Raw genomic sequence first — 23,721 nt, forward strand, 5'->3', positions numbered from 1 at the left:
ATCTAATGTAAATATCAACTTTTTATCTTACTATAGCTATAGATACAATTATTCTGTTTCTGAACAAGACAGCCTCATGGGTCCAACGGCCTTCTCATTCTCTAGTTAGTGGCCCGTGTATTTCGGTAGAGTTTGATAATGGTACACTCTTCTGTCTATCACAATTAGATTTCTCTCACACCTTTTTTGTACAAGATAAAATGTTCCGAGATCTTCTGTATATGGTACATATGACCATTGTTGCGGAATTAAGTTACTAAGCAGCAACAGTAGCTTGAGAGTATCTAATTCCTTAAATTTATTTGTTCCGTCTTTTCGGTAGATAGGTGGCGCTCTTGATGGGCGCCGATGAAATATATTCCACTTGACGCTTGAACTTGAAGAATGACGCATGTCATACTTTTTGATGCTTGATTATGTTTTCATGGCCGCTATAGGCGGAAGTAATATACTATATCATTAAGTTTATCGTTAATAAATGTTATTTCTATGTTCTGTGAAATCTTGAAGTTTTGATTTGAAATTCTAATGCCCTCCCAACCTGTTTCCTGAAAACGAAATCAACTTGAAAAATTATGACTCATGAAGAAACACCATACAACATTATTATTTGTTTTCATGCCCATTGGCTATATAAGTCAGTTGTAGTTCTTCTTAAATTAAGTTTCAGAGAGAAAAATTAAGAGCTCGGCCACACTTGACTCTTTCTGATCTTCCTTATGTGTAACGTAAAATACAAGCCACGTTCTCTAAGGTAGATATCACTCGCGTGCTTTTACGTAATCAGTAAACCAAATTAAACTGTTCATGAGCAGCTTGTATACGGATATTTATAAAATTATACTTATTATTAAATTATGCTAAACAGCGTCTGGGGGTTTGGCATACACTATGTGCGTTAAGTATTATAAAACAGCTATAATTTTGTAGTGCAAGTCTAAATATTCTGTTTGCAGCGTCCTGGAGAAGTACGCTAGCCTTTTAAAGGTGATGCTTATGCACCTAGAACAGAATGGAAAAAATTCCCTATGGGTAATGTAGGTCCCATTAATGATGCTGGAATATGCGTGTGTTCTCTGAAGGTATAAGAGAATTGTTTTTGAAGACCTTAATTCTAATGGTTTGTAATGGCTTCTCAAAGAAAAATGAAATATTTCAAGTAGAAAATCTGTGTTTTAAACGTCTTTTTTTTTAAATAAAATGTACATACCTATTTCGCATCTCATTTTTATTCTATTAAGGCCCTTGTAGATCAATGTCTACAAAGATATCTTACAATAACTCCACATTTCTGATAGGCAATTTATTGCCCTGTTCTCTCCTCAAACGATCAGACTAATAGATATTTGCCGATATATGACTGAATCTATCATATATCATACATTAACATATATCTCGACGCTGAGAGCGTTTCTCAAACTTCTACTGAACCCTCAAGGGAGGAAAGCACCGAACTAAAATTAAACTAACCGTCGTTTTCCTTTAAGTGTGAGATTTATAGCACTTGTATTCCCTTTGAATCGATACTGCTTAAGGAACAGAATAAACGTTTTTCTTCAAATTCATAGAAAATAAGGCTTGAAAACTACACATAAATACCGTGCAAAACAGGCAATGCAGAACTATCGGTTTTTAAATTTTCAAAACTTTAGCAAACTAAAAAAAACTTTAGCACTTCCTTTTGATATTTTTAACTTAGAGACCTGATAACATGTGCAGGCAAAATAAAAATAATGAGGTATTTGTGTAATATTATTAGATTACAATAAATATGTTTCCATTGTATAAATACTTAAGTTCTATTATAAACACGTTAAATGTTCCAAAATTCAAGCAACGCTTTTAGCAATTTGTCAGGAAGGGTGGGACTTCCATATACAAAATTTTTGCCAGATTTAAGTCCTTTATTGGTCTCATTAATAGATCAAGTTTTTGCTTTTGTAAACTAAGGACGTTGAATTTTAAAGACCAAACTATACAAAAAAAAAAGTAACAAAATTTTTTGTCTTAGAAAGAATTGAAAAAAACTCTGCGTATTCCTCTAACATAAGTATACATTTCAGAGCGTGTAGTTGAAAATGCATTCACTGTCATTCAGATACCAATAATATATCCGATTTCAAAATCATCTTTCACTCACTACTAAGAGAAAAGCTAAATGTAGCAAAGATCACATGATTAAATCAGAACGAAAAGGACTCTTTTAACTCACTATAAAACTAAAACTTCCTGCTTACAAACATATACTGGATATTGAAAATTTTATTATTCTCAAATCACTGATTTTCCTTGCTTCATAATTCCTTTTAAAATAAATAAACCAGTTGAAATTTGCATTTATTTTCAGATTCTCAAACAAAAACACTATTTTAAATTGTTGCTGTTCATTATCAGTTAGAATTTGCTATATACATATTTCACTAAAATTATGCATTTCTCTCTGCTCTCTGAATGTCAAACATCCTCTTGTATAAGTTGCACTACATTGAACAAGTTGAATAAATTATGCTGAATTGCATGAGTTGTGCTGAATTAATAAGTTACGCTGATTTTTCATTGTCATTTTGGATTCACGCATCCATATACTTCACTTAAAGTTATCTAGTGTCCGCTGCGCTCTGAATTAAAACATGATTTTGCTTAAGATATACTGAATTGAGGGATATCAGAGCATTAAATATTTGTCCGCGAATAAATGCAGCTCATTTAAATGAAATTTTGGAAAAGTACTTATCCAATAGCTCACAATGTAAGGATTAACATCAAATTTTATTCTTCACAACTTGAGGTTGTATACTTAAATAATACAAAAAACAAGTTATTTAATTTCTTGCTGACAGCTACTCGCTGGAAATCTAGAAGATATTTGCTGGGTTCAAGGCCCATTAAGATGCCAGTAGGTCGTTAGAAAAGCGGAACAAAAATTAATAAATAAAATCCTAATAAAATAGAAATAAGACCGGGGAGACACAGAAATAAGGTTTCACAAAATACAATTCTTACATTATAAAATTAATTTTTATTATAAACATAAAATTAATGATACAAAAATGGCATATAGGCTGGCAGGATAATATGTTTTATATTAATAATAATTATAATTAAAATTCAGTAAAATGTAAAAGTATACACAAAAATTTAACAAATTAAATTATTAATAAGCAGTTAAGTAATAAAATACTGAATCTCAAAATAAAATAAAATACTGGATCCATCTTATTTGGGGCTCCAGCTGGAATTAAAATTTCACTCAAAAACTAAGAAATAGTGAAGTCGGGTCCGGGCTGAATTTAATCGTTGACTATGCAGCATAATATACTATTTCAAAGAATGATAGAAACAAAGACCATCCCTGATACACAGTAATATAAAAAAGGAAAAATGGTTAAAGTGGCACTAACGAAAATACACAGAATATACTCTAGAAACATTGAGTATGCAAGGAATTTTAAAGGAGACGTGTTGGTACGAAGACAAAGAGAGAAGAGTGCAACACTTTCTGACCAACGATTTCCCACCGACATAAGTAGAGCTGTCAAGCAGAAAGGGAAAGAAATTTTCTTCGAATCTGAAGATTGATCTGCAAAAAGAGAACAAGCTTAAGATCCTGTACAAATGACAATTTTCATCCCCGTATTTGGTTATATCGCGCAAAAAAGTCCGCAGATGCTCTTTTTCATCGAAAATCACTGACGTTGGACTGTGCACGACTAGGGTGATCATTTCTAGAACTTCCAGGAACGAAAAGTTTACCCGCTCTTAGAAATTCATTCCACTACCTGGAAATACGTATTTGATATAAGGCTGGTGATTTTTTCCCTTAAAAGCCTCAACCTCCGTTCAAAGGTTTGTTTTCCTGGGAAAGACAGGCATGGATAAAAAAAATTAGAAATGTCTTTTAAGGCTTACTTATTACTAAAATAAAATTTTTGAGATCAAAAACATTTTCTGCTGAAATTGTGGTTCAGTTACATAAAGGGAGTGCACTCCGGTTACAATTACAATTTATCTCGAAAATAAATAAACTACCGGAGTCTGTAAGGTTATGTTACAGTATAAGCTGTGGCTGGGATGCTACGCAAAACTACAACACTAAATGGGGTTGGAAAGAAAAGCACGACTTCACCGTTGCACTTTAAACATTTACCAAACACGACAATGCCAGGCACGCACTTCTACTTGGATGAACTGCTATCTAGGCAAAGAGTAGCACCGGTGGCCAAACTTACAAAAGAAGAACCATATCAGTTATAATTTTCTTCGAACTTAAGCTGCCTGCTATAAAATTTGAATAGACATCTGGACTTATCGAGTACACAACTTAAATCAAATGCCAAAAATGTAATACTGAATGACTTTATTCAAACAATTTCCTAAAAGTTTATAATAAAAATGTAGCAGTCTACGCTGCATTTTTATTGAACGCATATTATTTAGAAGTAAGGTATGTCTGGGCATAATATATAACTTTTATACCATAAATTATATTTTTATTTCAAACATATGCATAAATACAGATACAGAAATAAGGCTCGGAAAAATACATTTTTACATTATAAAATTAATTTTTATTACAAATATAAAACTAAAGATATAAAAATTGCATTACAGGCTGACAGGATGTTATATTTTATATCACAAGTCTCGTTTCAGTGGATGTATGATAATAGATGGTAACAAGTGTTTCTGAAATACATAGCCTTTTAATCGATGAAATACATATGCAAATATTGCAAAGATAGCCACATACTGCACAAAAGCCCATTTGAAAAGCTCCCAGAATCCAACCTTATATCTAAGATAAGTTAAGAGCAAGATAAGTTGAAGGCATATGTATTTAAATTCAGATTGGAAAAGAGAAATAAATTGACAAATGACTCTGATAAAATGGTATATAAATATAATTATTTTCTTTTACTCTCAATTAGATATAAAGAAGTCAAATACATAATTTTTGATTCTTTTATGTACATTATTACATTACATTAGACAAACTTTGAGAAAATAATCGTTTTAAAAATGAAATCTGTTGCATATAATGCATAACGTATATAAACATTGTATTTACTCAAGAGGACAAGAATTACATAAGATCATTCAAAATGATTTATCCAACATCGAATGGGTGCATCTTTGAAGATTTAAAAGTATGTTAAGCCCCTCCCTTAAAAAATCCCAAATTTCGCCTATCCTTGCATAATTACTACATGTGAAATTACATGATACTGTTTGAATTCATTGAATAAGCATTATAGATTATCATTTTAAGCGTTCTAAGATATTATAGATTATCCTTTTTTAAGCGTCCATTCAATGATATACTGTTTCTAGTTTTCGCAGAGCCATCGAAAACCGGTCATACTTGAGTTGTTTTATATGAAAATTGTTCGACAAATAATGTTGACACGACTTTTCTGTATCAGTTTCATCTCGTTTAGAATCAGTACGTTCTATAATAACTTTTCCCATTCATAAAATACATTTTAAAATTTTTCAATTTATTCATAGCGTTAAGGGACTTCACAATGTTTTAATTCTTCAGTAGGCTAAATCTCTTGATACTAAATAAAGATAGATGCCCTTCCATAGCCTTCTTCAAAAAGCCAGCAAATAAACTTTTACTTTAGCCTTTGTATCAGGACTGAACCTGATAGAGTGGGAGAACGTTTCCTTCCAAGCGTCTCGAATTAATTTACACTTTTTCATTGCCGTGCGTTGGCAACACGCTTTGGATTTGTCGTCGGTAGAATTCGGTCGATAGAATGTAGCTGACCTAAAACAGTTCTAACACTTATTTTAAAACTTAACTGTGTTATTGGATTATTACTAGATATTCACTTATGGATATTTCCTTATTATGTGTTTACAGTTTGATTTGAATAAACTGAGAGTAGTTGAATTTACTAATGTTCTTTCGAGGCGAAACTACTCTTTCGATTTCGCGCCATTCGAATAAACAGTCATCATTGTCATATATACAACTGCAGGTGTCTACATAAAGTTTCTGGGCAAGTCTTTTAAAGTTCATTGAAAATATTGATTTGTCAGTATTATTAATACCTTTTTCTCGAGTCGTCTTCCTTATAGAGGGGTGGCGGCGCTGACTTGGATGATTAATTGAACATCCCTCACAGACAAATACCTAATGGAGACTGGTTAAATACTCCTCGTAAATAACGTTGTTAATTTTCTGCATACGTTGCTCGCTAGTTAATTGTTTCATCTACTGGCATTTTGATCGCCGTTTTCTTATTCCTTCCGGTTACACATTTTGAAATAGAGCAATTTGGCTAGTCTGCGTTATTTCAATACATAAACCTAAAAGTTTATCGGTCTGATATGTTCTCAAATGATCAATTCAATGATTCAATTCAAAATGATCTGACACGAGGTGGAAACCATCACAGAGGCTTTAAAATGTTTGTTGAAAAACACATTGTGGGTTTGCGCAAAATACTGCCAATAGATGTTGGCTAGGAAGTTGATTGTTGGCTTCCGAATACTAAGTTTGGTAATTTGCTCATGAAAACATATCACATCGCAGGTGTCAAAGTCACACCCTCAAGAGAAAAAATGCAGTTGAAATTATTCTTTTCTGTAAAGTTCTGTATATTAATTCAAACGTTATTATTTTGACTCACAACGACAGAAAGACGACACGTCCGTTCCAATTACCAACAATTGATCACTTCACCATGATTTCGTGATGACTGATAATACCGAGTCAGCCAATCGTCCTGGGGTATCTCGAGTATCTTCTAAACATGTTTTCTTGTGCAGTCCTTTTATTCATTCATCGTTTTGGAGTTATAGAATTAATGATGTCGTCGTTAATAACCGAAGTCAATTCATCAGACGAACAATTCACTTGCGGTGGTATAATTTTTCTAAGCGTCAAACTTATTCGAATAGTCTTCACTTCGGGCTGGAAAGGGATACGTGTTCCCGGAATACATGTGTAGAGAGTTCGATCACTAGAAGCCATCCGTGTTCCAGACTCAGAATGTGAGTCAAATAATTTTCTCTCGTAAAAATCCATCAACCACGTGGCACCGTAACTCAGTGTGGGAATGCAGCATGAAAGGTCCAGGGAGCTTTCGTCGTCTCTGTGCGCGGAGATCTTGACATCTCCGTCAGAGTATTTGTTGAGCAGAACGTAATTATATTTTTTGGGGTGAGTGTTTCCACTTCACTTTTAATTTGCTGCAGCATAGAAGTCCAGAGCTAGGCGGCGACCTGTATCTCCGTAAAACTGTAGGTGAGTCCATCTTCATCCCCTTAGGCGCAGCAAAATAGAATAGAATGTACTTGTATATTGACTCCCGTACAGTTTCAGTTTCAAGGGCTGGAAAGGATAAGTGCATATTTCCGTAAAGATGGTATCTGCCTTTTCTTTGTCATGAAAATCTTTAAAATACGACAACATTAACTGATCATCAAATATTTCAGGCTTGGTGAGTATTGTAGACAGAGCCAGATTTTGACTTGATAAGGCCCTAAGCTATTTGAGATATGGGGTCCTTTATAAGTCTGTTATAGTATATTTCAATAGTATTTATACTTTATTTTAATTTTGGGGGCCCCCAAGAAAGTGAGGGCCCTAAGCTATAGCTTATGTACCTTATACGCATATCTGGCCCTGATTGTAACTGTTAAGTATAGCTGCTTCGAAGTACAATCCTCTAATATATACAACGAAATGAGAAATCTGCTGAGGTCGGATGTTTTTAAGTATCTTATTTATATACTCATTTACTGATAAATAAGGAACATTCGTATCGTTACGATTTCATTCTTTTAATCGGTATCGCCTTATCTATACCGATAACATCATGTTTCACATGACTATGACAATATAATAATTATTATTAGATACGTGCGTCACCTACCAATGGTATTACACTGATTGGACCCTTCTGTACACCCCCATATCATGCAGGGGAAGGATCGCAGTCAAAATTTCCCACAGGAGCGCAGTTCACCTTGCTACCACCCCGGGGCCCCAATCCGAAGTGGCAGACTTTAAAAGTTTCCTCATGAACCACGGTTACGCCTGGGCGCGCGGGTCACCACTCCCGGCTCTCAGGTTTGGCCGTGGCCGAGCAAATATCGACTTGAAGATTAGACTTAGTCGTTTAAATGCTCTCGCCAGTACTACGCGGGCAGCGCACCACATCAGCACATTACCTAGCAAACTCGGTGCCGTCCATCACCAAGCTATAGAACCATCAGTTCTACGACTTACGCCAATCCTCCGAGGTCAGACCGTATAAACGACCCACCCAATGTGGTTCTGAAACTGCCAGGTTCGTGATTTTATACCCCCGTGGCCGAGATTGCCTAGGTGCAGATCCTACCCAGTAGCTTCGCAGAGTTCTCTACGTCGACCCCTGGGGTGGGAGACTATGGCAATATATCGAACCTTACCAGAATGAATCATTTAAGGTTTATAAGATATTTTTCCCGCCTTCTTAGCATGCCTTTGAGGTGTAGTGGTCAGCACGCTCGACGCGAATTCGAGAGGACCGTGATTCGACTCCCGGCGAGGGCATTGCTCAGTTTTTACATCTGCTGCTTCCAAAAATAACCTAATGACTCTACAGGTTAAACAGATGGGGTAGTTGTAATAGCTTAAATTGCTAAAGAAGCGATTATGGAAATAAAGTCTTGTTTACTATAAACATTACATACATATAACGTACATAAAAATTAATCATTATATACATAGTAAAATAACTGGAATAGGAAGAAAAATACAAAGGCTTAAAAACTGATTAACAAAAGTAATTACTTCCAGAAAATCAATAAAAGATAATTTCCTATCAAATTGTGACGTTATCTTATCAACTAAATTAAGGAATTATAAAACACTCTTCCTTATCTGTTATCTGAGCCTCCGCGTGCAGGCTCATCTGCAATCCGCTTGCCGACTTGCACCGCACTTCGCCTTCTGTTGTTGAACCCCCCGTTTGCATATAAGCAAAATGTACACTGCTAGAACAACGGCTTAAGTTTGGCCAATGACAAACCAGATAAGGATCACCATTAACTCCGCCCACATGAGTGTGTCACATTTCTGACGTTTGTTTACATTCTGTTATTCGGCGTTAGGAAGTGCGTTGATTGAATGAAAAACATTTTTACTTTGCAACGTAAATCTGTTCTAGTGACACTATTTTTTAAATTTTCCTTTAAAGTATTATTTCCTTACTGTTCCAGAAGGAATATAAATTTATGTCTCAAACATTACAAAATTTCTCACTATATGCGTGAGTGTGTATACACTCGCATGCTCACATACATATATTTTCAATATATAATTAATCATATGTGAATTATATCTATCAATATGTGTGTGTTTTATGCATAGAAATATGAGTGTGTGTGTATTCAGTTTTCAGAATGTCAGATTTCTAGCAAATAATCTACAAAGCTTTTTTCTCTTAATTTTTCCCATCTTCACATTCAGTTTTTTAAATAATTAAGATGAATATATTCATACTTAATATTTCTGCACAACTTGATTTATCACTTAAAAATGCATTTATTTAATTTTGGATAACGTGGGATGTTAATTCCAGTAGTATATGGTTTTTAATAGTAGAATAATTTCTCTAAAGAAGCTTTTGTTTGTTTTTATTTTTTAATTCCTTTATAAGAAAATTACGTAATAATATTAGAAATAATTAATCTGTTACTCCTTACACATGTCTGAAATATGTTAACAGAAAATTTTCATTCAATAGCTTTATAAATTTATTTTAAGCAGTATTTTAATTTAATAAAGAACTAGTGTTGATAAGTGAATTTCCATTGCTTTCTTTATACATTTAGTATAGAATTCAGTTTTCAGTGCATGTAATTATTCTCCTTCATGGCCCTCCAGCGGCCGAGCGGTAAAGTCGCTTAAAATTGGTAGTTCGGTTCGAGGTTCGAAGCCCGTGAATGGGCTGGCTGCATGAGTGTTTTCGTGGTTTTCTCCATGTGTAACATGTATACGAGCCAGTTTCCCTTAGAAAGTCCTCCACGAAGGCATCCCTCCCCTTAGGCAGATAGCCCTCGAGGCTTTGCCGTAATTAAATAACCTAACCTAGCCTTCATGGCCCTCCCCACACAGCCCAACAGCGGCTGAGTGGTAAAGTGACTGGAACGCTGATAGTTCGCTCTGAGTTTGATTTCAGTTGGACAGGCTGGCTGCATGAGCACTTACCTGGTTTTCCACATGCGTAACGTGGAGAGTTTTTCCCTTAGAAAATCCTCCACAAAGACATACCTCCCACATACACCTTGTATGCTTTCCATAATCAAACAAACCAAACCAACCCTCCAAGCAAAACAGCTCTTCAAAAGAAATTCTTCATATCTGTCAAGCAAATGACATTCGTTAATGTAACAAACTGTAATCATACATACTAAATCAAACTCAGAAGTTGTTATTAATTATGCTTACAGAAACAAAGTACAGATTTTGTTGATTAATTTGCATTTTTAGAAATAGTTGAATAAATTTCTGACCTTTATTAAATACAGTGAACTCTCTCTAAGATGACCACTAGCAGTTCTACATGATTTTAATTTTGTGTAAAGCTTGTCATTTCAAAAAGATGATGTTCAGTACCAGAATTTGTGTATTGAGGAGAAGTAGTCAGTTTCAGAAGTGATCACAAAGAAAAAGTTTACTGTATTAAAATGATAATCTGTTTCTAACTTTTTTGCAGGGTTTGATTTGGTTTATGTGATTTATAGCAATTTATAGCTCGAGGGCTATCTGCCTAAGCAGAGGGATACCTTCATGGAGGACTTTCTAAGGGAAACTGACTTGTATACACATTACGCATGGGAAAACCATGAAAACGTCCATGCAGCCAGCCTGTTCGAGGGATTCGAACCTCAGACCGAACTACCAGTGTTCAGCGAATTAACCGCTTGATGCTGGTGGGCTTTATCTAAATAGTCCATGTTAAGATTTAATCTAGGAAATGAATAATGTTGAAGCTGAAATTAAAATTACATAAATTTGAATATCATGTAATGTTAATCTCAAATTTTGTTTCCTGTGATTTGATTTTTTTTTTTAATGTAAAGACCAGACTCTGGTATATTGATATATATATATAAACTTTAAATATAGTATGTATGAAGCCTTATATTTGAGTATAATACTGAAAAAGGTTCGACATATGAGAAAATAAATATATGTTTTGTTCACATGTTATGGAATATTCATCCTTGACTTAAGGGAACATGAAGTTACACAGTTTTAAATTTAAAGTTTACAGAAAAATGTATGATAGTCACAAGTTTGACAAAAGATCTTTTGCTCAAGTGATAAAAGGCTTTGGGGAACATAGATTCTAATTAGAAATGTGTGCTAAATACGAGGCAATTGGCATCCACAAAAATCCAGTGTATTAATTTTAATACTGTTTTAGGTTCTTACATATTATCCCTTTGACCGGCCAAGTAGCATGATCGGTTTGGTTTGGTTTATTTAATTATGCAAAGCACTCAAGTGCTATCTGCTTAACAGGAGGGATGCTTTTATGGAAGACTTTTGGAAGAAGAAGGGAAACTGGCTCTTAAACACATTACACTTGAGGAAAACCATGAAAGCGCCCATGCATTCGGCAAAATTGGAACCCTGGGCTAAATATCTAGTATCCAGCGACTTTACCACTCAGGTGCTGGTGGTCTGGCCCTCGATCCTATTAAACTAAAATTCATCTATATTTATAAACGGCTTATCAAAAAAATGCACACACTTTAATAATAAAAGAAAATTCGGTTAATCTTCGGATTATGGTAACTTGTCGAAAATTTGGCGACCAACTCTGTTACAGCAACCTGCTAGTTTTTTTTTTTTTTTTTTTTTTTTTTTGTACGCCATTATGGCATTGTGCACACTCTTGACTTTATCCATGTGCACTGCTAAAGTCCTAGCTAGCAACATTTATCGCCTTACCAAAATGTCGCCAAACTACCTGTTACCATATTCCAAAGATTAGCCAAAAATTCTTGTGCTTTAGTATTGAACTTAATTATAATTAAATCATACATATCAGAGGCTATGCTAGGATTAATAAAAATATTTATGAATATGTACCTGTACAGTTACTTAGATTGCTCAGTCACAGCGGTAGCCATTAACAGCTAGAGTTATAGCACAATACTGAGCAGCTATTTGAACAATGTTTAGTCGATGTGTCTGAGGCGACTGCTGCACATTCTGCCATAATTTTTTGATGAAGGACCTCTAGCCTAACCAATTTCTTATACTACACAACATCCCTCAGAGTCCCTCAAATCCATTTTGGTTCACTGTCATGTATTACATATATGTGAGAGTACACATGTTAAGGAAATATCATATTACATATTATAAAGGTAATTCAACTTAGAAACCAATATATAGATATCATCTATTAAAGTTTCTATGTATTTTTCTGACAGATCCTGTATGTGAAGTTGTACGTTTCATTAGTTTCACCTATTAATTAACTTAGGGTTTTATTGTACAGGATATCTATGAAACTGAACTGATAAATTTTCATATCTGTTCATTTGTTTGCTTTTCATATATTTTTTTAATAGTTTTATTTTTTATGTTGCTTTACATGACGTCAATTTAAACATAAGAAAGCAGAGAACAAAAGAAATTCACACTGAAACTAAATTTAAAATCAGTCTGAAGATTACTGATATAAAATAGTGTCTAATTTATCAAAATTACATAAGAGGGCAAATAAATAATTAGCATATTCAGATATTTATTATAAGCAAAACTTTTATATTCTTAACAGTAAAAATGCACATATTACAATGCAATTAATTTATTACTTGCAACCACCTCAGTAGAAGTCTTCAAATTTTTAAAATGTGCCTAACTCTAGCAACCATGCTCATAACAATCCTTTAATAGAACAATGTCGCCATTTTTGTATAGTACATTCTTTATGTTGTATTTCAAGTTTCAACATTTTTTATGAACAAATTGTGATATTTTTTGCCTTAATTTTAAAATATGCTCTTTGGAATTTATCAACAATGGAAAAAACTACAGTGGAAACTCTACAGCAATACAAAATTTCTAAAAGATAGAAAAAGGAAATGCATTTGGTAGATAGCTGATGCTGCTGAAGTTTGTGTGATGCCGAGTCTCTGAAATTATTTAATTTTTTTTTTCAAGAAAAACAAACCACTTACAGAAAGATTTGGAGATGAACGTGCTTTATTTCCTTATTTAATAATTAAAATTTATATTTCAAATTCTAAAGTATGTTTTCTTTTCATAATTTGATAATCTTAGCCAACTTATGATAGATATCAATAATTTGGGTATCTATTTAAGAAAAGTTGTGAAAACCATCAATTTGCACCCAATGAATAATTTTTACATATTCATATGTTAAATCCAAGTTGAGCTAAGGTGGTTGTGTTAATCTGTAAGTATTATTAATTTTACAGGCAAAACACTGTATTATTTTATATACTGTAATATTGAGTTTGTGCTGAAATTATGTAGTGGCAATAATTTTACTTAAGAGAGAAATTTTTCAATATTACAAGTTTACATTTTGGTTAATTTTTTTATGTGATAAAAAGCAGAATGTTAAAAGTTGTAGTTCTTAAATTTTGTAATAGTACTAAGTATTATATTTTAAATTACTCAATAACTAATCCAGAAATAAATAATTTAATTCTGTATACTCGAAGAAAATCATTTCTGACTGGCATAAAAATCAGAATTTTGAAACAGTAGTAGAAAAATCATTAAAAATACTTAGTTTTAAAACTTGAATGCAATAAAAACAGGTTAGCATGAAATGTCTGAGTAAAAGATAACTTGTTATCATTATGTATATGTTACCGTGAAAGACCGAAAAATGAGAATGTCGACTTTCAATGGAGAATGTCAACATTCACCAAATGCGTTGGTGAAAGATCGGATATTGCACTACATTCTTGTACATTCGGATCCTCACCAGTGTATGTCGACAATCACAGATATGCTCTGGTGTAGGTCAAAAAGAGAGGAGTATATGTACACGCTGTCATTGCAAAAGGAAGTGTTCCACAAATAAATGCAGTCGTAAAAGCAAGGACCTCTTGTGCAATTCAAAGAGTAATAATAGTTTAGGTTGTTGCAATAAATAAGATTGAATCACATAATTTATTAAGTTTTTAACTTCTATTATTTTCCTTTCTCATTTTGAATGTACTGTGTGTTTTAAGTTCTTATGTTCTTATTTTAAGTCTCAAGTGTGTTTTTTTGAGACTGAATTACAGAGAAGAAAATATAATATTCTTATATGTTCAACATTCACCATTGGCACATGGTGAATGTCGACATTTACCGGTGTAAGTCAGAAATAAAAGTATTTGGAAAATATTTCAGACATACACCAAGCGACTATGTGAATGTTGACATTCTCCAGATTTCGGTGTTTCATCGTAACATATATACAGTCATTCTTATGTAAAATAAATGTTACACGCTTTCTTAGACCTCTGCTTTTCAAACTCTATCTATTAATCTGAGAATTTGATTATTTCAGTGTAGTAAATAAATAAGTTTTAATAAATGTATTATAGATGTCAATATGTTTGTTTTTTGTAACATATACTTTGAACATTTTAATTAAATAATTTTGCATCAATAATGTGTGCATATATTTTACTTATGATGAAGAGAAATTAACATTTAAAAAAGGAATTATAGACTGAAAGTATTTTGTAAAAGAAGATATTGGAAAAGGAAATTATTGCAATTCATAGAACTTGTAAATGAATAAATGTAATAATTAGTATCATATTGTTCTTATTTATTAAGAATGGATATTAAATTATTGATAATAGAATGGACTTCTAAATGTGAAGCACTTATGCGAACAATAATACTAATTCATAACATTCTGATCTTGATTTTCAGTACTTAATGTAAAGCATTAGTGACAGCTTAGTGGAACTTATATTAAATAGTTGCAGTGTAATCTTAAGTCCAATGTATTTATTACAAGATAATGAAATTATAGTCTGGATTTTAATTCAAAACTCTTTTCACATATCTTTAAAAGCCCAATTTTAACCGGTACTTTTCTGTTCTCGGGACAGGATTCAGACATGTAATGTATGTAGCCACGAGTGGTTTGGGTTTCATTTTAGTTTAGTATGGCAAAGTACACTAGGTCTATCTGCCTGTGGGAAGGGATGCCTTTGTGGAGGACTTTCTAAAGGAAACTGGCTGGTATACACTTTACAAATGGGGAAAACCACGAAAATGCCCATGAAGCCAAAGAATTTGCCTGGATTCGAATTCAGTGTTAAAAGATTTTACCACTCTGCCACAGGTAGGCCTATGCACGTGTGTATAAGTGTGTGTGCATACACACACGTAACATGAATACATCCATCCATCCATACAAAATCTGGTTCCGAAAATAGAATAGTACCTTTTAACCATATATCTTACATTTTTGATTAATTTTATGTACTGTCATCAATAATACATCTTATTAGATATATCAATGCATCTTATTATCATTAATTTCTTACTAACAATTCAATTTCAATTGCCATGAGTTGATGCATGATTCGTACATATATAATACATAAGTTGTTTCAATATAAAGATCAGAATATAAGTTACATAGCATATTTACAATAATTATTTATTACTCATACATATAATGTATAAAATCAGGCAGTAATTGTAAAAAAATACTTTTAATGAAATTGGAAATAAATGAAAATATAATAATCTGCATGTCATTACAATTTTTAAATGCACAAACTTCACAGTTAAAAATACATACTAATGTAAGAAAATCAATATTAAATGCTTTTTCTCAAAAGAAAAAAAAAAAAAAAAAAAAAATTGCCTGTTCAAGACATATTTTATCAAGTCCAACCATCAGTGGAAACCCAGGTAATTAGTCTTTAATACGACAAAATGTAAAATTTGAAATACAACTTTAAGTTATTTTTTTTAATCCATTCAGTTTTGGCTTATGTAAGTTTCACTGTATTTAACTAGATGTAAAGAACTATAAACACACATTCACATAATTCACTTGAAGGTATGTTTCCAGGAAATAAAAGTATACTTATTGGATTCAATTCAACATTACACCTTAGAACATGTAATGATACCTCATTGTTAGACATTTCCGATAGTCTTGAAATAGCATAACTGGTAAAATATCTTTCTAAATTCAGTTCTTGTTAAATTATGTTCAGCATCATTTAGCATTTGCAGTTTTATAACTAAATTAGATTTCAGTAGGTCTATTAACTAAGCACTTACAGTTATTCACTATTATTTTCTTAACATTTCAACAAAACAATGAACTTCCTTTCTGAGAATGCATACTGAACAATGAAAATTCCAAATATTATATATGCTTTATCAGAACTATAATGTCAGTTAATAGTGGTTTTTTTAAATTGAATTTGATTAATTCAAGCAATTCACTTGAAGGTATGTTTCCTGGAAATAAAAGTATACTTATTCAATTCAGTGTTACACCTTAGAACAGGTAATGATACCTCATTGTTAGGCATTTTCAATAGTCTTGAAATATCATTACTGGTAACATATCTTACTAAATTCAGTTCTTGCTAAATTTTGTTCAGCATCATTTAGCATTTGCAGTTTTATAGCTAAATTAGATTTCAGTAGGTCTATTACACTAAGCACTTACAGTTATTCAGTATTATTTTTTTTACATTTCAGAAAAACAATGAACTTCCTTTCTACGATTCCAAATATGATATATGCTTTACCAGAACCATAATTTGTCAGTTAATAGTGATTTAATCTTCATAGATAAGCATATCCAACAGTCTTGAAATATCAGAGCTGGTACATCTTAAATATATTCAGTTCTTATTAAATAACATGTTCATCATTTAACTTCAGTAGTTTCACAGCTAAATTACATTCCAATATGTTCATTAGAGTGGACATACTTTTTCATCTTTTATACTCTTTACGTTCAATAATGAAATGAGGTTTATTTCTAAGAAAGCATATTGAATCCTGTAAAGCATATTGATTTCTTAATCAAAGCACAATTAATGTTGTAAATATTCAGATAGATATATATGAAATGTATTTTAAGGATTTCTTGACACACACTATGTCAATTCACTGCAATAGTTACTGGTGGCATTTTGATTCAAAATATTTACTGCATTAATTACTGACACAAAATAGCACTTGGATTCACTAACTTAATATTAACTTCACTTTGTTTAATTCCCGCAGGTACATTTTATATAGTAGATGATTTAAGTCATTATCGCTTAAAAGTTTCTGATTATCAATATGCAGAATAATTTGTAAATCACACTTTACATATAGTATCTTCCAGCCATCAGTTACTTCTATCTGACTAGATCTAATTTTGTATTGGAACAGTAGAATAATCCTTAATATTCCGAAACAAACATTAAATCGTTATATACAGATATATACGCATATATATACACTTTTATTCCGAAAAACTAAATGTACATTCAAAAAACGCACTTCGTAACTTCCGAACAGTAGAATGTAAACAAACGTCAGAAATATGACGTCACTCATGTGGGCGGAGTTAATGGGACCCTCATCTGGACTGTCATTGGCCAAATTCAAGCCGTTGTCCTAGCAGTGTACATTTTGCTTATATGCCCCCCGTTTCCTACTACTCCAGTTCCTCTAAACTATAGGATGTTACTTCTCTTTTCGCCAATTCATTTTCCAACTTATGCATGGTTTTAGTAACAGATGCAAGCAAGATGACGCATTTTTTCTTAAATTTATTTATCTCAGTAGACATGTTTTTTATACGCAAAATAAATTATTCTAATCATATTAATTTATATCTAATTATTCAGAGTTAAACAGTAATAGCCTTCTTGTTCCATCAGGGATGCCATGTTAATTAAAATTGAACTAAAGTTATAGATTGACATAACTTGCCTTGTTTAACACTAGTTTTATAGAAAAATTCACAGTCGGATATTGTTTCTTCAAAAGACCTATGTCAGATTCTATAATGAATAAAAACTTTACACATAATTGCCAATGCAAACTAATTTTTTTCTGACTTTAAAGGTTACAAAATCTTAGTAAAATTAACTGCACCCCCTTTTATTTAACGTCATACCATCACTTACTCTTTTTTATAAATATTATAAATAAAATTTAGCCATTTGGCTTGAACTGTATTAATATTTCCTGGCCAAATGCACTATTTTCGAAGGAAAATTTATGGAGAATTGAGTAAATAAATTCATAAATAAACTTCAGAAGGATACAAGATTGTCTGCTCGGGATAATTAATCACAAGATTGATTTTAAAAGACTGATTCGTTGCTCTTCCAGCTATCCAATCAGGATATACATTTTGAAGTATAGCTGTGACTGAAGAATAAAGTTTGAATTTAGAATAAAATTCAAGATTATAAATAAGCTTTTAAAAAACTGAAATATATATAAACACATATATGATTTCTGAATGAATGAAAAAATTCATTGAACTCTCAAGGCCGCTACCTTTTATTTATTTATTTATTTTCTTGGCTAACAGAGACGTTAGTTTCTGCACACACAACAAAATTTATAAAAGAAAAGTATTTTTAGGTTCAGGTAAACAGTGAAGTGTTTGTCATACCCTTTAATGATACCTAGCATGTCTCCAGTTTCTGTAGCAGTAATGTTAATTCTGGTGGCAAGATCTTCAGGCAAGTCAGTCTGTGTACCACAAATGAGACCTCTCGTCATTGTTATACATATACTGCAGCTGGTGGTTACTCATTTGAACAATTCTTATAAATATCAAATATTATTTCTTATAATTATTTGTGATTAGAAACTGATATTTTTTCCCTCGGTGTTCTTCATACTTACTTTGTTTCTGCATTCACATTTCACCACTCATTTCACTGTGCAAATTGACAGTTTTGTGATGTCCACACACACACACACATATATATATATATATACTATAACAGATCACATAAATTATACAATTAAACTTATCCGGGTATGAATAAACAATGCATAAAATTTCTACCAAATTTTATCACATAAAATGACTTTTTACAGGTATACCAACAATATCTTATTTTATTCTCTTTTAAAAACTTTCTCATACAGTACTCAGAATTTTGTACTATGGAGAGATAAGCAATCTTGTAAATTAAACATAGAATATTAAATTATTTACTTAACTTTTGTTTTATATATACTAGATAACAAAAAAATACTAAATTTAAATTCATATTACATAAAAACAGCAAAGTAGAACAAAAACGAACAAACCTGCAAACAAAACCACCGTAAAAAACTCAGAACAGTAATATACAAACATGAAAAATTTTGCAAAAATCAAAGAATCAAAGTATCATAAAAGTTACAAAAAGCTAATTTGCATTTCATGTGACATCTTCATATGGGTTTTAACGCCCCAAAAAATGTAGATATTATTATCTATGTGTGTTTAAATACTTGAAAATTAATAATTTTTAACTTTGTAACTTGATTAAAAATGTTAAAAAGTTATATCAGACCTAATTACTGGTTTCATTTTCAAATAATCTAAATACAGAATTGCTTTTTTTTTAGTAGTCATATTCATAAACCCAGCAATGTAGTAAATACATTTAAGCAGAACTGCGTCTGGCTAATCTTTAAATGATCTTTATGTATGAATTTCATCAGATATTTTGCTAGGATAGAATACTGAGTATGAACATATATGAAAATGACTACACATGAAAATTTAATACTATTAAATTATTTATACTTTTATCCTTTTTGAACAATGAAATTAAAGAACATTTAGAAAAAAAATAATATTAGTATTATAATGCAATTATTCAAAATATATATAAAATATATATTCATTAATACCCAAGAAAAAAGGCTTCCCTTGCCCCTAAAACTATTCAAATTTAATGTAAAAATATGATAGTGTCCATTATATGACAACACACACTAATCAGTTTTCAGTTAATCCAGTTAAATAAAATAAGATTTCAGCCTCATATTATTAACTTCTTAATACACTCAACCAGGTACACAAAATTATTTCTGTGCACCCTGAGCAAATAAGTTCAAGATTTGTTTTAGATGTGAATACAACATAATATTTCTGCTACAGTTTTAAGTTAAATAAAGGAAGAAGTTTAAAGAGGTTGAGTTAAAATAAAAAATTAACAAACTGGAAGAAAAAAAAAACACTTTCAAAAATTTTATTCGTGCATTAAGGGGCTAAGGGAAGAATATATATATATGCTATTAATTCACACTCGGCATGGACTCTGTCACCATCAAGCTGTCCCATATAAAATGGATAAGAAAGTAGAATATTTTCCTAAACTGAATTTAATTGGGTTATTAAAGAGTTCTTGTGGTTATTGAAGATTATAATGAGAAATTTTTACTTTCTTAAAGGTCATTTTCATTCATCTATGGATAATTTTTATCTTCAGATTAATCCTACTCTCAATCAGAGAATGCCACATAATGTGCCATAGTCATAAATTGAAGGCTTAAACAGCATGATAATGAGTTTGTTATGCTTATGAGGCATGATAATGAGTTTGTTATTTATATAACTTTCATACTCTTTAGATTTGAATGCTAAGTAATAATTTACATACTAAATATTTTACTTACTAAATTATATCAAGCACTTAACCTCTTCAGTGGAAATTTCACCAGTGCCTTAATATAGAAATCTCCCAGGATAATTCGTTTTGGGCGATAAGGGCTGTACAACCTAAGAGGTTAAAGGCTAATGCTGAAAAGGAAAGATGAAACTGTAGAGAAGTTTCTTATACAAACTGGGTCATACTTAAACTGCACATAGGAAAAATCATGAGCAACCAGCTTTTCAGCTATCGGTAATCGAACCTGGGAAATAACAAAAGCATTTAACAGTTTAACCACTTGGCCATTGGAACAAAGTGTAGAGATATAAAGAGCCTTGATGCCATCTGAAAAACTCAGGTCTTTAAAATATTTCTATAATTACAAAAGAGGCTATATAAAGAAGCTATAAACCATTATATTATTCTGCATTTTATATATATTCTGTAACAAGTTGTTTTTGTGACAGTACAATAGCATCTGATCATTGTGCAATTTGTATAATTAATCACCTTTTCAAAGTAAAGGTAAATAATGCCCTAAACCAATCACAAATTTATGCAGCTAGCATTACACCAGAAATGCTTTTACTAATCAGATATTAGTCCACAAAGATTAATATGAAGCCATTCACTATATGATATACTTGCAAAATAACCTCTAGAATAAGATAAAATAGAGAAAATCCAACCAAATACTTTAACATAACTTACCATTGCGTCTAGAATATTCTAAGAAAATATTTTTTAAATTGGTGGAGGAGAAATCGTCCTTTTTGTCATCAATAACGGGAATCTGAATTTTAAAAAAATTTAAATGATTAAAAATTATAATACTCTTATTATTTTGATTTTTAAATAAATAGCACTATAATTTTTACTTTAGAATTGCTTTCTTATGCATACATTAATAAAAAAATATAAAGATGAGTAAAGAAAATACTTAAAATATTCTCAAGTACAATTCTAAAATCATTATTTATTAGAATTATTAAATTCATAGTACTTAATAATATTTATGTCATCACATAATGAGTTTAACTACAGTTCCTACTATAAATATTATATAGGAAAATACACATTCCAACCCTTTAACCAGAAGCAATAATTTACAGAAAGTAATGTTAAATCTGTTTTTCAAAAGGCATATGTACCTCTAAAAAGGCAGGTTTTTCCTTCTTTAGAAGATGAAGCATTAAAATTAAAACATTATAATAAATCCTTAATAAATCATTATTATCTTTTTATCCAATAAACAATAATGAAGGCTGAAAATCAGTTTTCAGAAGGGAAAATAATATTTCAAAATGTATTTTTTTTTATTCTGATAAACAGTGCACATAGTTTTTCTGTTTAACTCTTTCAGCCCTTATATTTTTTGAAATGTGAAAAAACTCCACAAAATATTTATCATAAGTGTTAGAACTTCTTTGCAACATGCGACTCAACAAGTTCCTACTTGAATTGTTCCTATTACCAGATTATTCAAACAACATTCAAAAGCAAATATTCACAAGATGAGTGGAAAAACATACGTGGACAAAATACCAGATGAAACCTCTGGCAATGAATACTAAAAGAGTTTTTACTACAGATAAAATAGATCTCTACATATAAAGATGGAAAACTTAACCAGCAGAGCCGAGAAGGAAAATATAACACTGTTATTTACACATCTTTTAACATAATTACATTAAATTTTACTTTCTGGATTTTAAGCAAAAAAAATTAAATATTAAATATTAAATTAAAATTTTGTTACAGATCCAAGAAAATTAGGAAATTACTTCAAATTTATTCAATACTTCCAAATTTCATTATTTGATCCCTACATTTACCTAAGTATGAAAATTTTTCTTTTCTGCATTTCCCACAGTGTAATCAGACAAGCAGTTACATGCTTCTGGGAAAGATAATTGCATTTGCAAAGAAGAGGCTGTAGATTTTACTTTAAGCTGAACTATCGAAGCAGCATATTTTTAAAAATAAAATAAGTTGCAATCTTAAATTTTTTAAAAAGTATCAGCTCTGAGTAGCATATGATAAATATTAGATTATTCGAGTTTAATAATGCATCAATGAAGTAAAAAGGCCCACCCGCGGCCGAGCGGTAAAAGCCGCTGACACTGGTAGTTTGGTACGGGGTTCGAGTCCCGCTGAACAGGGTGGCTGCATGGCCGTTTTCATGGTTTTCCCCATGTGAAATGTGGATAAGAGCCAGTTCCCCTTAAAAAAACCTCCACGGGGCATCCCTCCCTTTCCGTGTAGTGCCCAAGGGTAGAGCACATAATAAGCAACAACAACAAAAAAAAAAAAATGAAGTAAAAAAATATTTACTACAGTTTATAATTTTCAAGTAAAGGAATAAATATCAATAACCATTTACAAAATACTTAATTTCATATAAAATATTAAATTCTTAGTTTTGTTAAACTCATTCCTAGATTTATTGTAGAAAACATAAAATATCATGTTCCAAGACAAAAAAATTTTTAAAATGAATAAAGAGAATTAAAAAATTCTTTACCTTTTTCTGCATAGAAAAAATTATAATCAAAATGAGTAAATAAAATATTCTTATTAATTATTTTAATCAAAAATCAAGTTTAATTATTCAGAAGATTGCTTTTATTTTATTTTCATTCAGCAGACATATAAATTTGGTTATACATTAAGCTTGGTTAGGTGTCATTTAGAATGTATCTTCATTGCATAAATTGTTGATACTCTATGGAAAATTCTTGGGACAAATATTTGTTGGTCTCATGTTAATTTTTACTGCTATTTCTTATTTGCATTTACTTAGATGTGCTGAGAAGTGAAACAGAGAAAATCCATTATTTCCAGGCACATTTTATTTGCAATAAATAAATAAAAATAAAGAAGTCATGCATGTTCCAATTCTCACACAATGAAACTATGTAAGATGGAAAATAACTATGAAATATAATACCAACAACATCTGATAGAATGCTGAAGTAGGAACTGGCATGTGTCTTCTTGTAGAAATATAGGAAGGCATAGACAGCTGCAGAGAATATCAGTCTAATGTGACTGCCAAACAAGACCCTATCACCAGAA

The 23,721-nt window shown here is 31.4% G+C and overlaps 1 protein-coding gene across 4 annotated transcripts in view; it reads right to left on the reverse strand.

Moving 5' to 3' along the window:
• LOC118181825 (transmembrane protein 231) overlaps window positions 1-23,721 on the reverse strand; it is a 49,227-nt gene that overhangs the window by 18,231 nt on the left and 7,275 nt on the right. For 2 of the 4 annotated variants that reach the window (XM_035351220.2, XM_035351062.2), the window contains 3 exons: window positions 21,355-21,436; window positions 18,304-18,409; window positions 2,997-4,795 (listed from right to left, as the gene is read on the reverse strand). In XM_035351220.2, the coding sequence (XP_035207111.1) occupies window positions 4,636-4,795; window positions 18,304-18,409; window positions 21,355-21,436 (348 nt within the window). In that variant the 3' untranslated portion in view covers window positions 2,997-4,635. Of the gene's footprint in view, window positions 1-2,996; window positions 4,796-18,303; window positions 18,410-20,668; window positions 20,793-21,354; window positions 21,437-23,721 lie in introns of those variants that run through there. The other 2 variants (XR_004756973.2, XM_035351154.2) reach the window with 2 other exon arrangements.

The sequence above is a fragment of the Stegodyphus dumicola genome, chromosome 1 (assembly GCF_044657685.1).
Source record: "Stegodyphus dumicola isolate Sdum_Otavi_A_Nest chromosome 1, ASM4465768v1".
In the NCBI taxonomy this organism is placed as follows: domain Eukaryota; kingdom Metazoa; phylum Arthropoda; class Arachnida; order Araneae; family Eresidae; genus Stegodyphus; species Stegodyphus dumicola.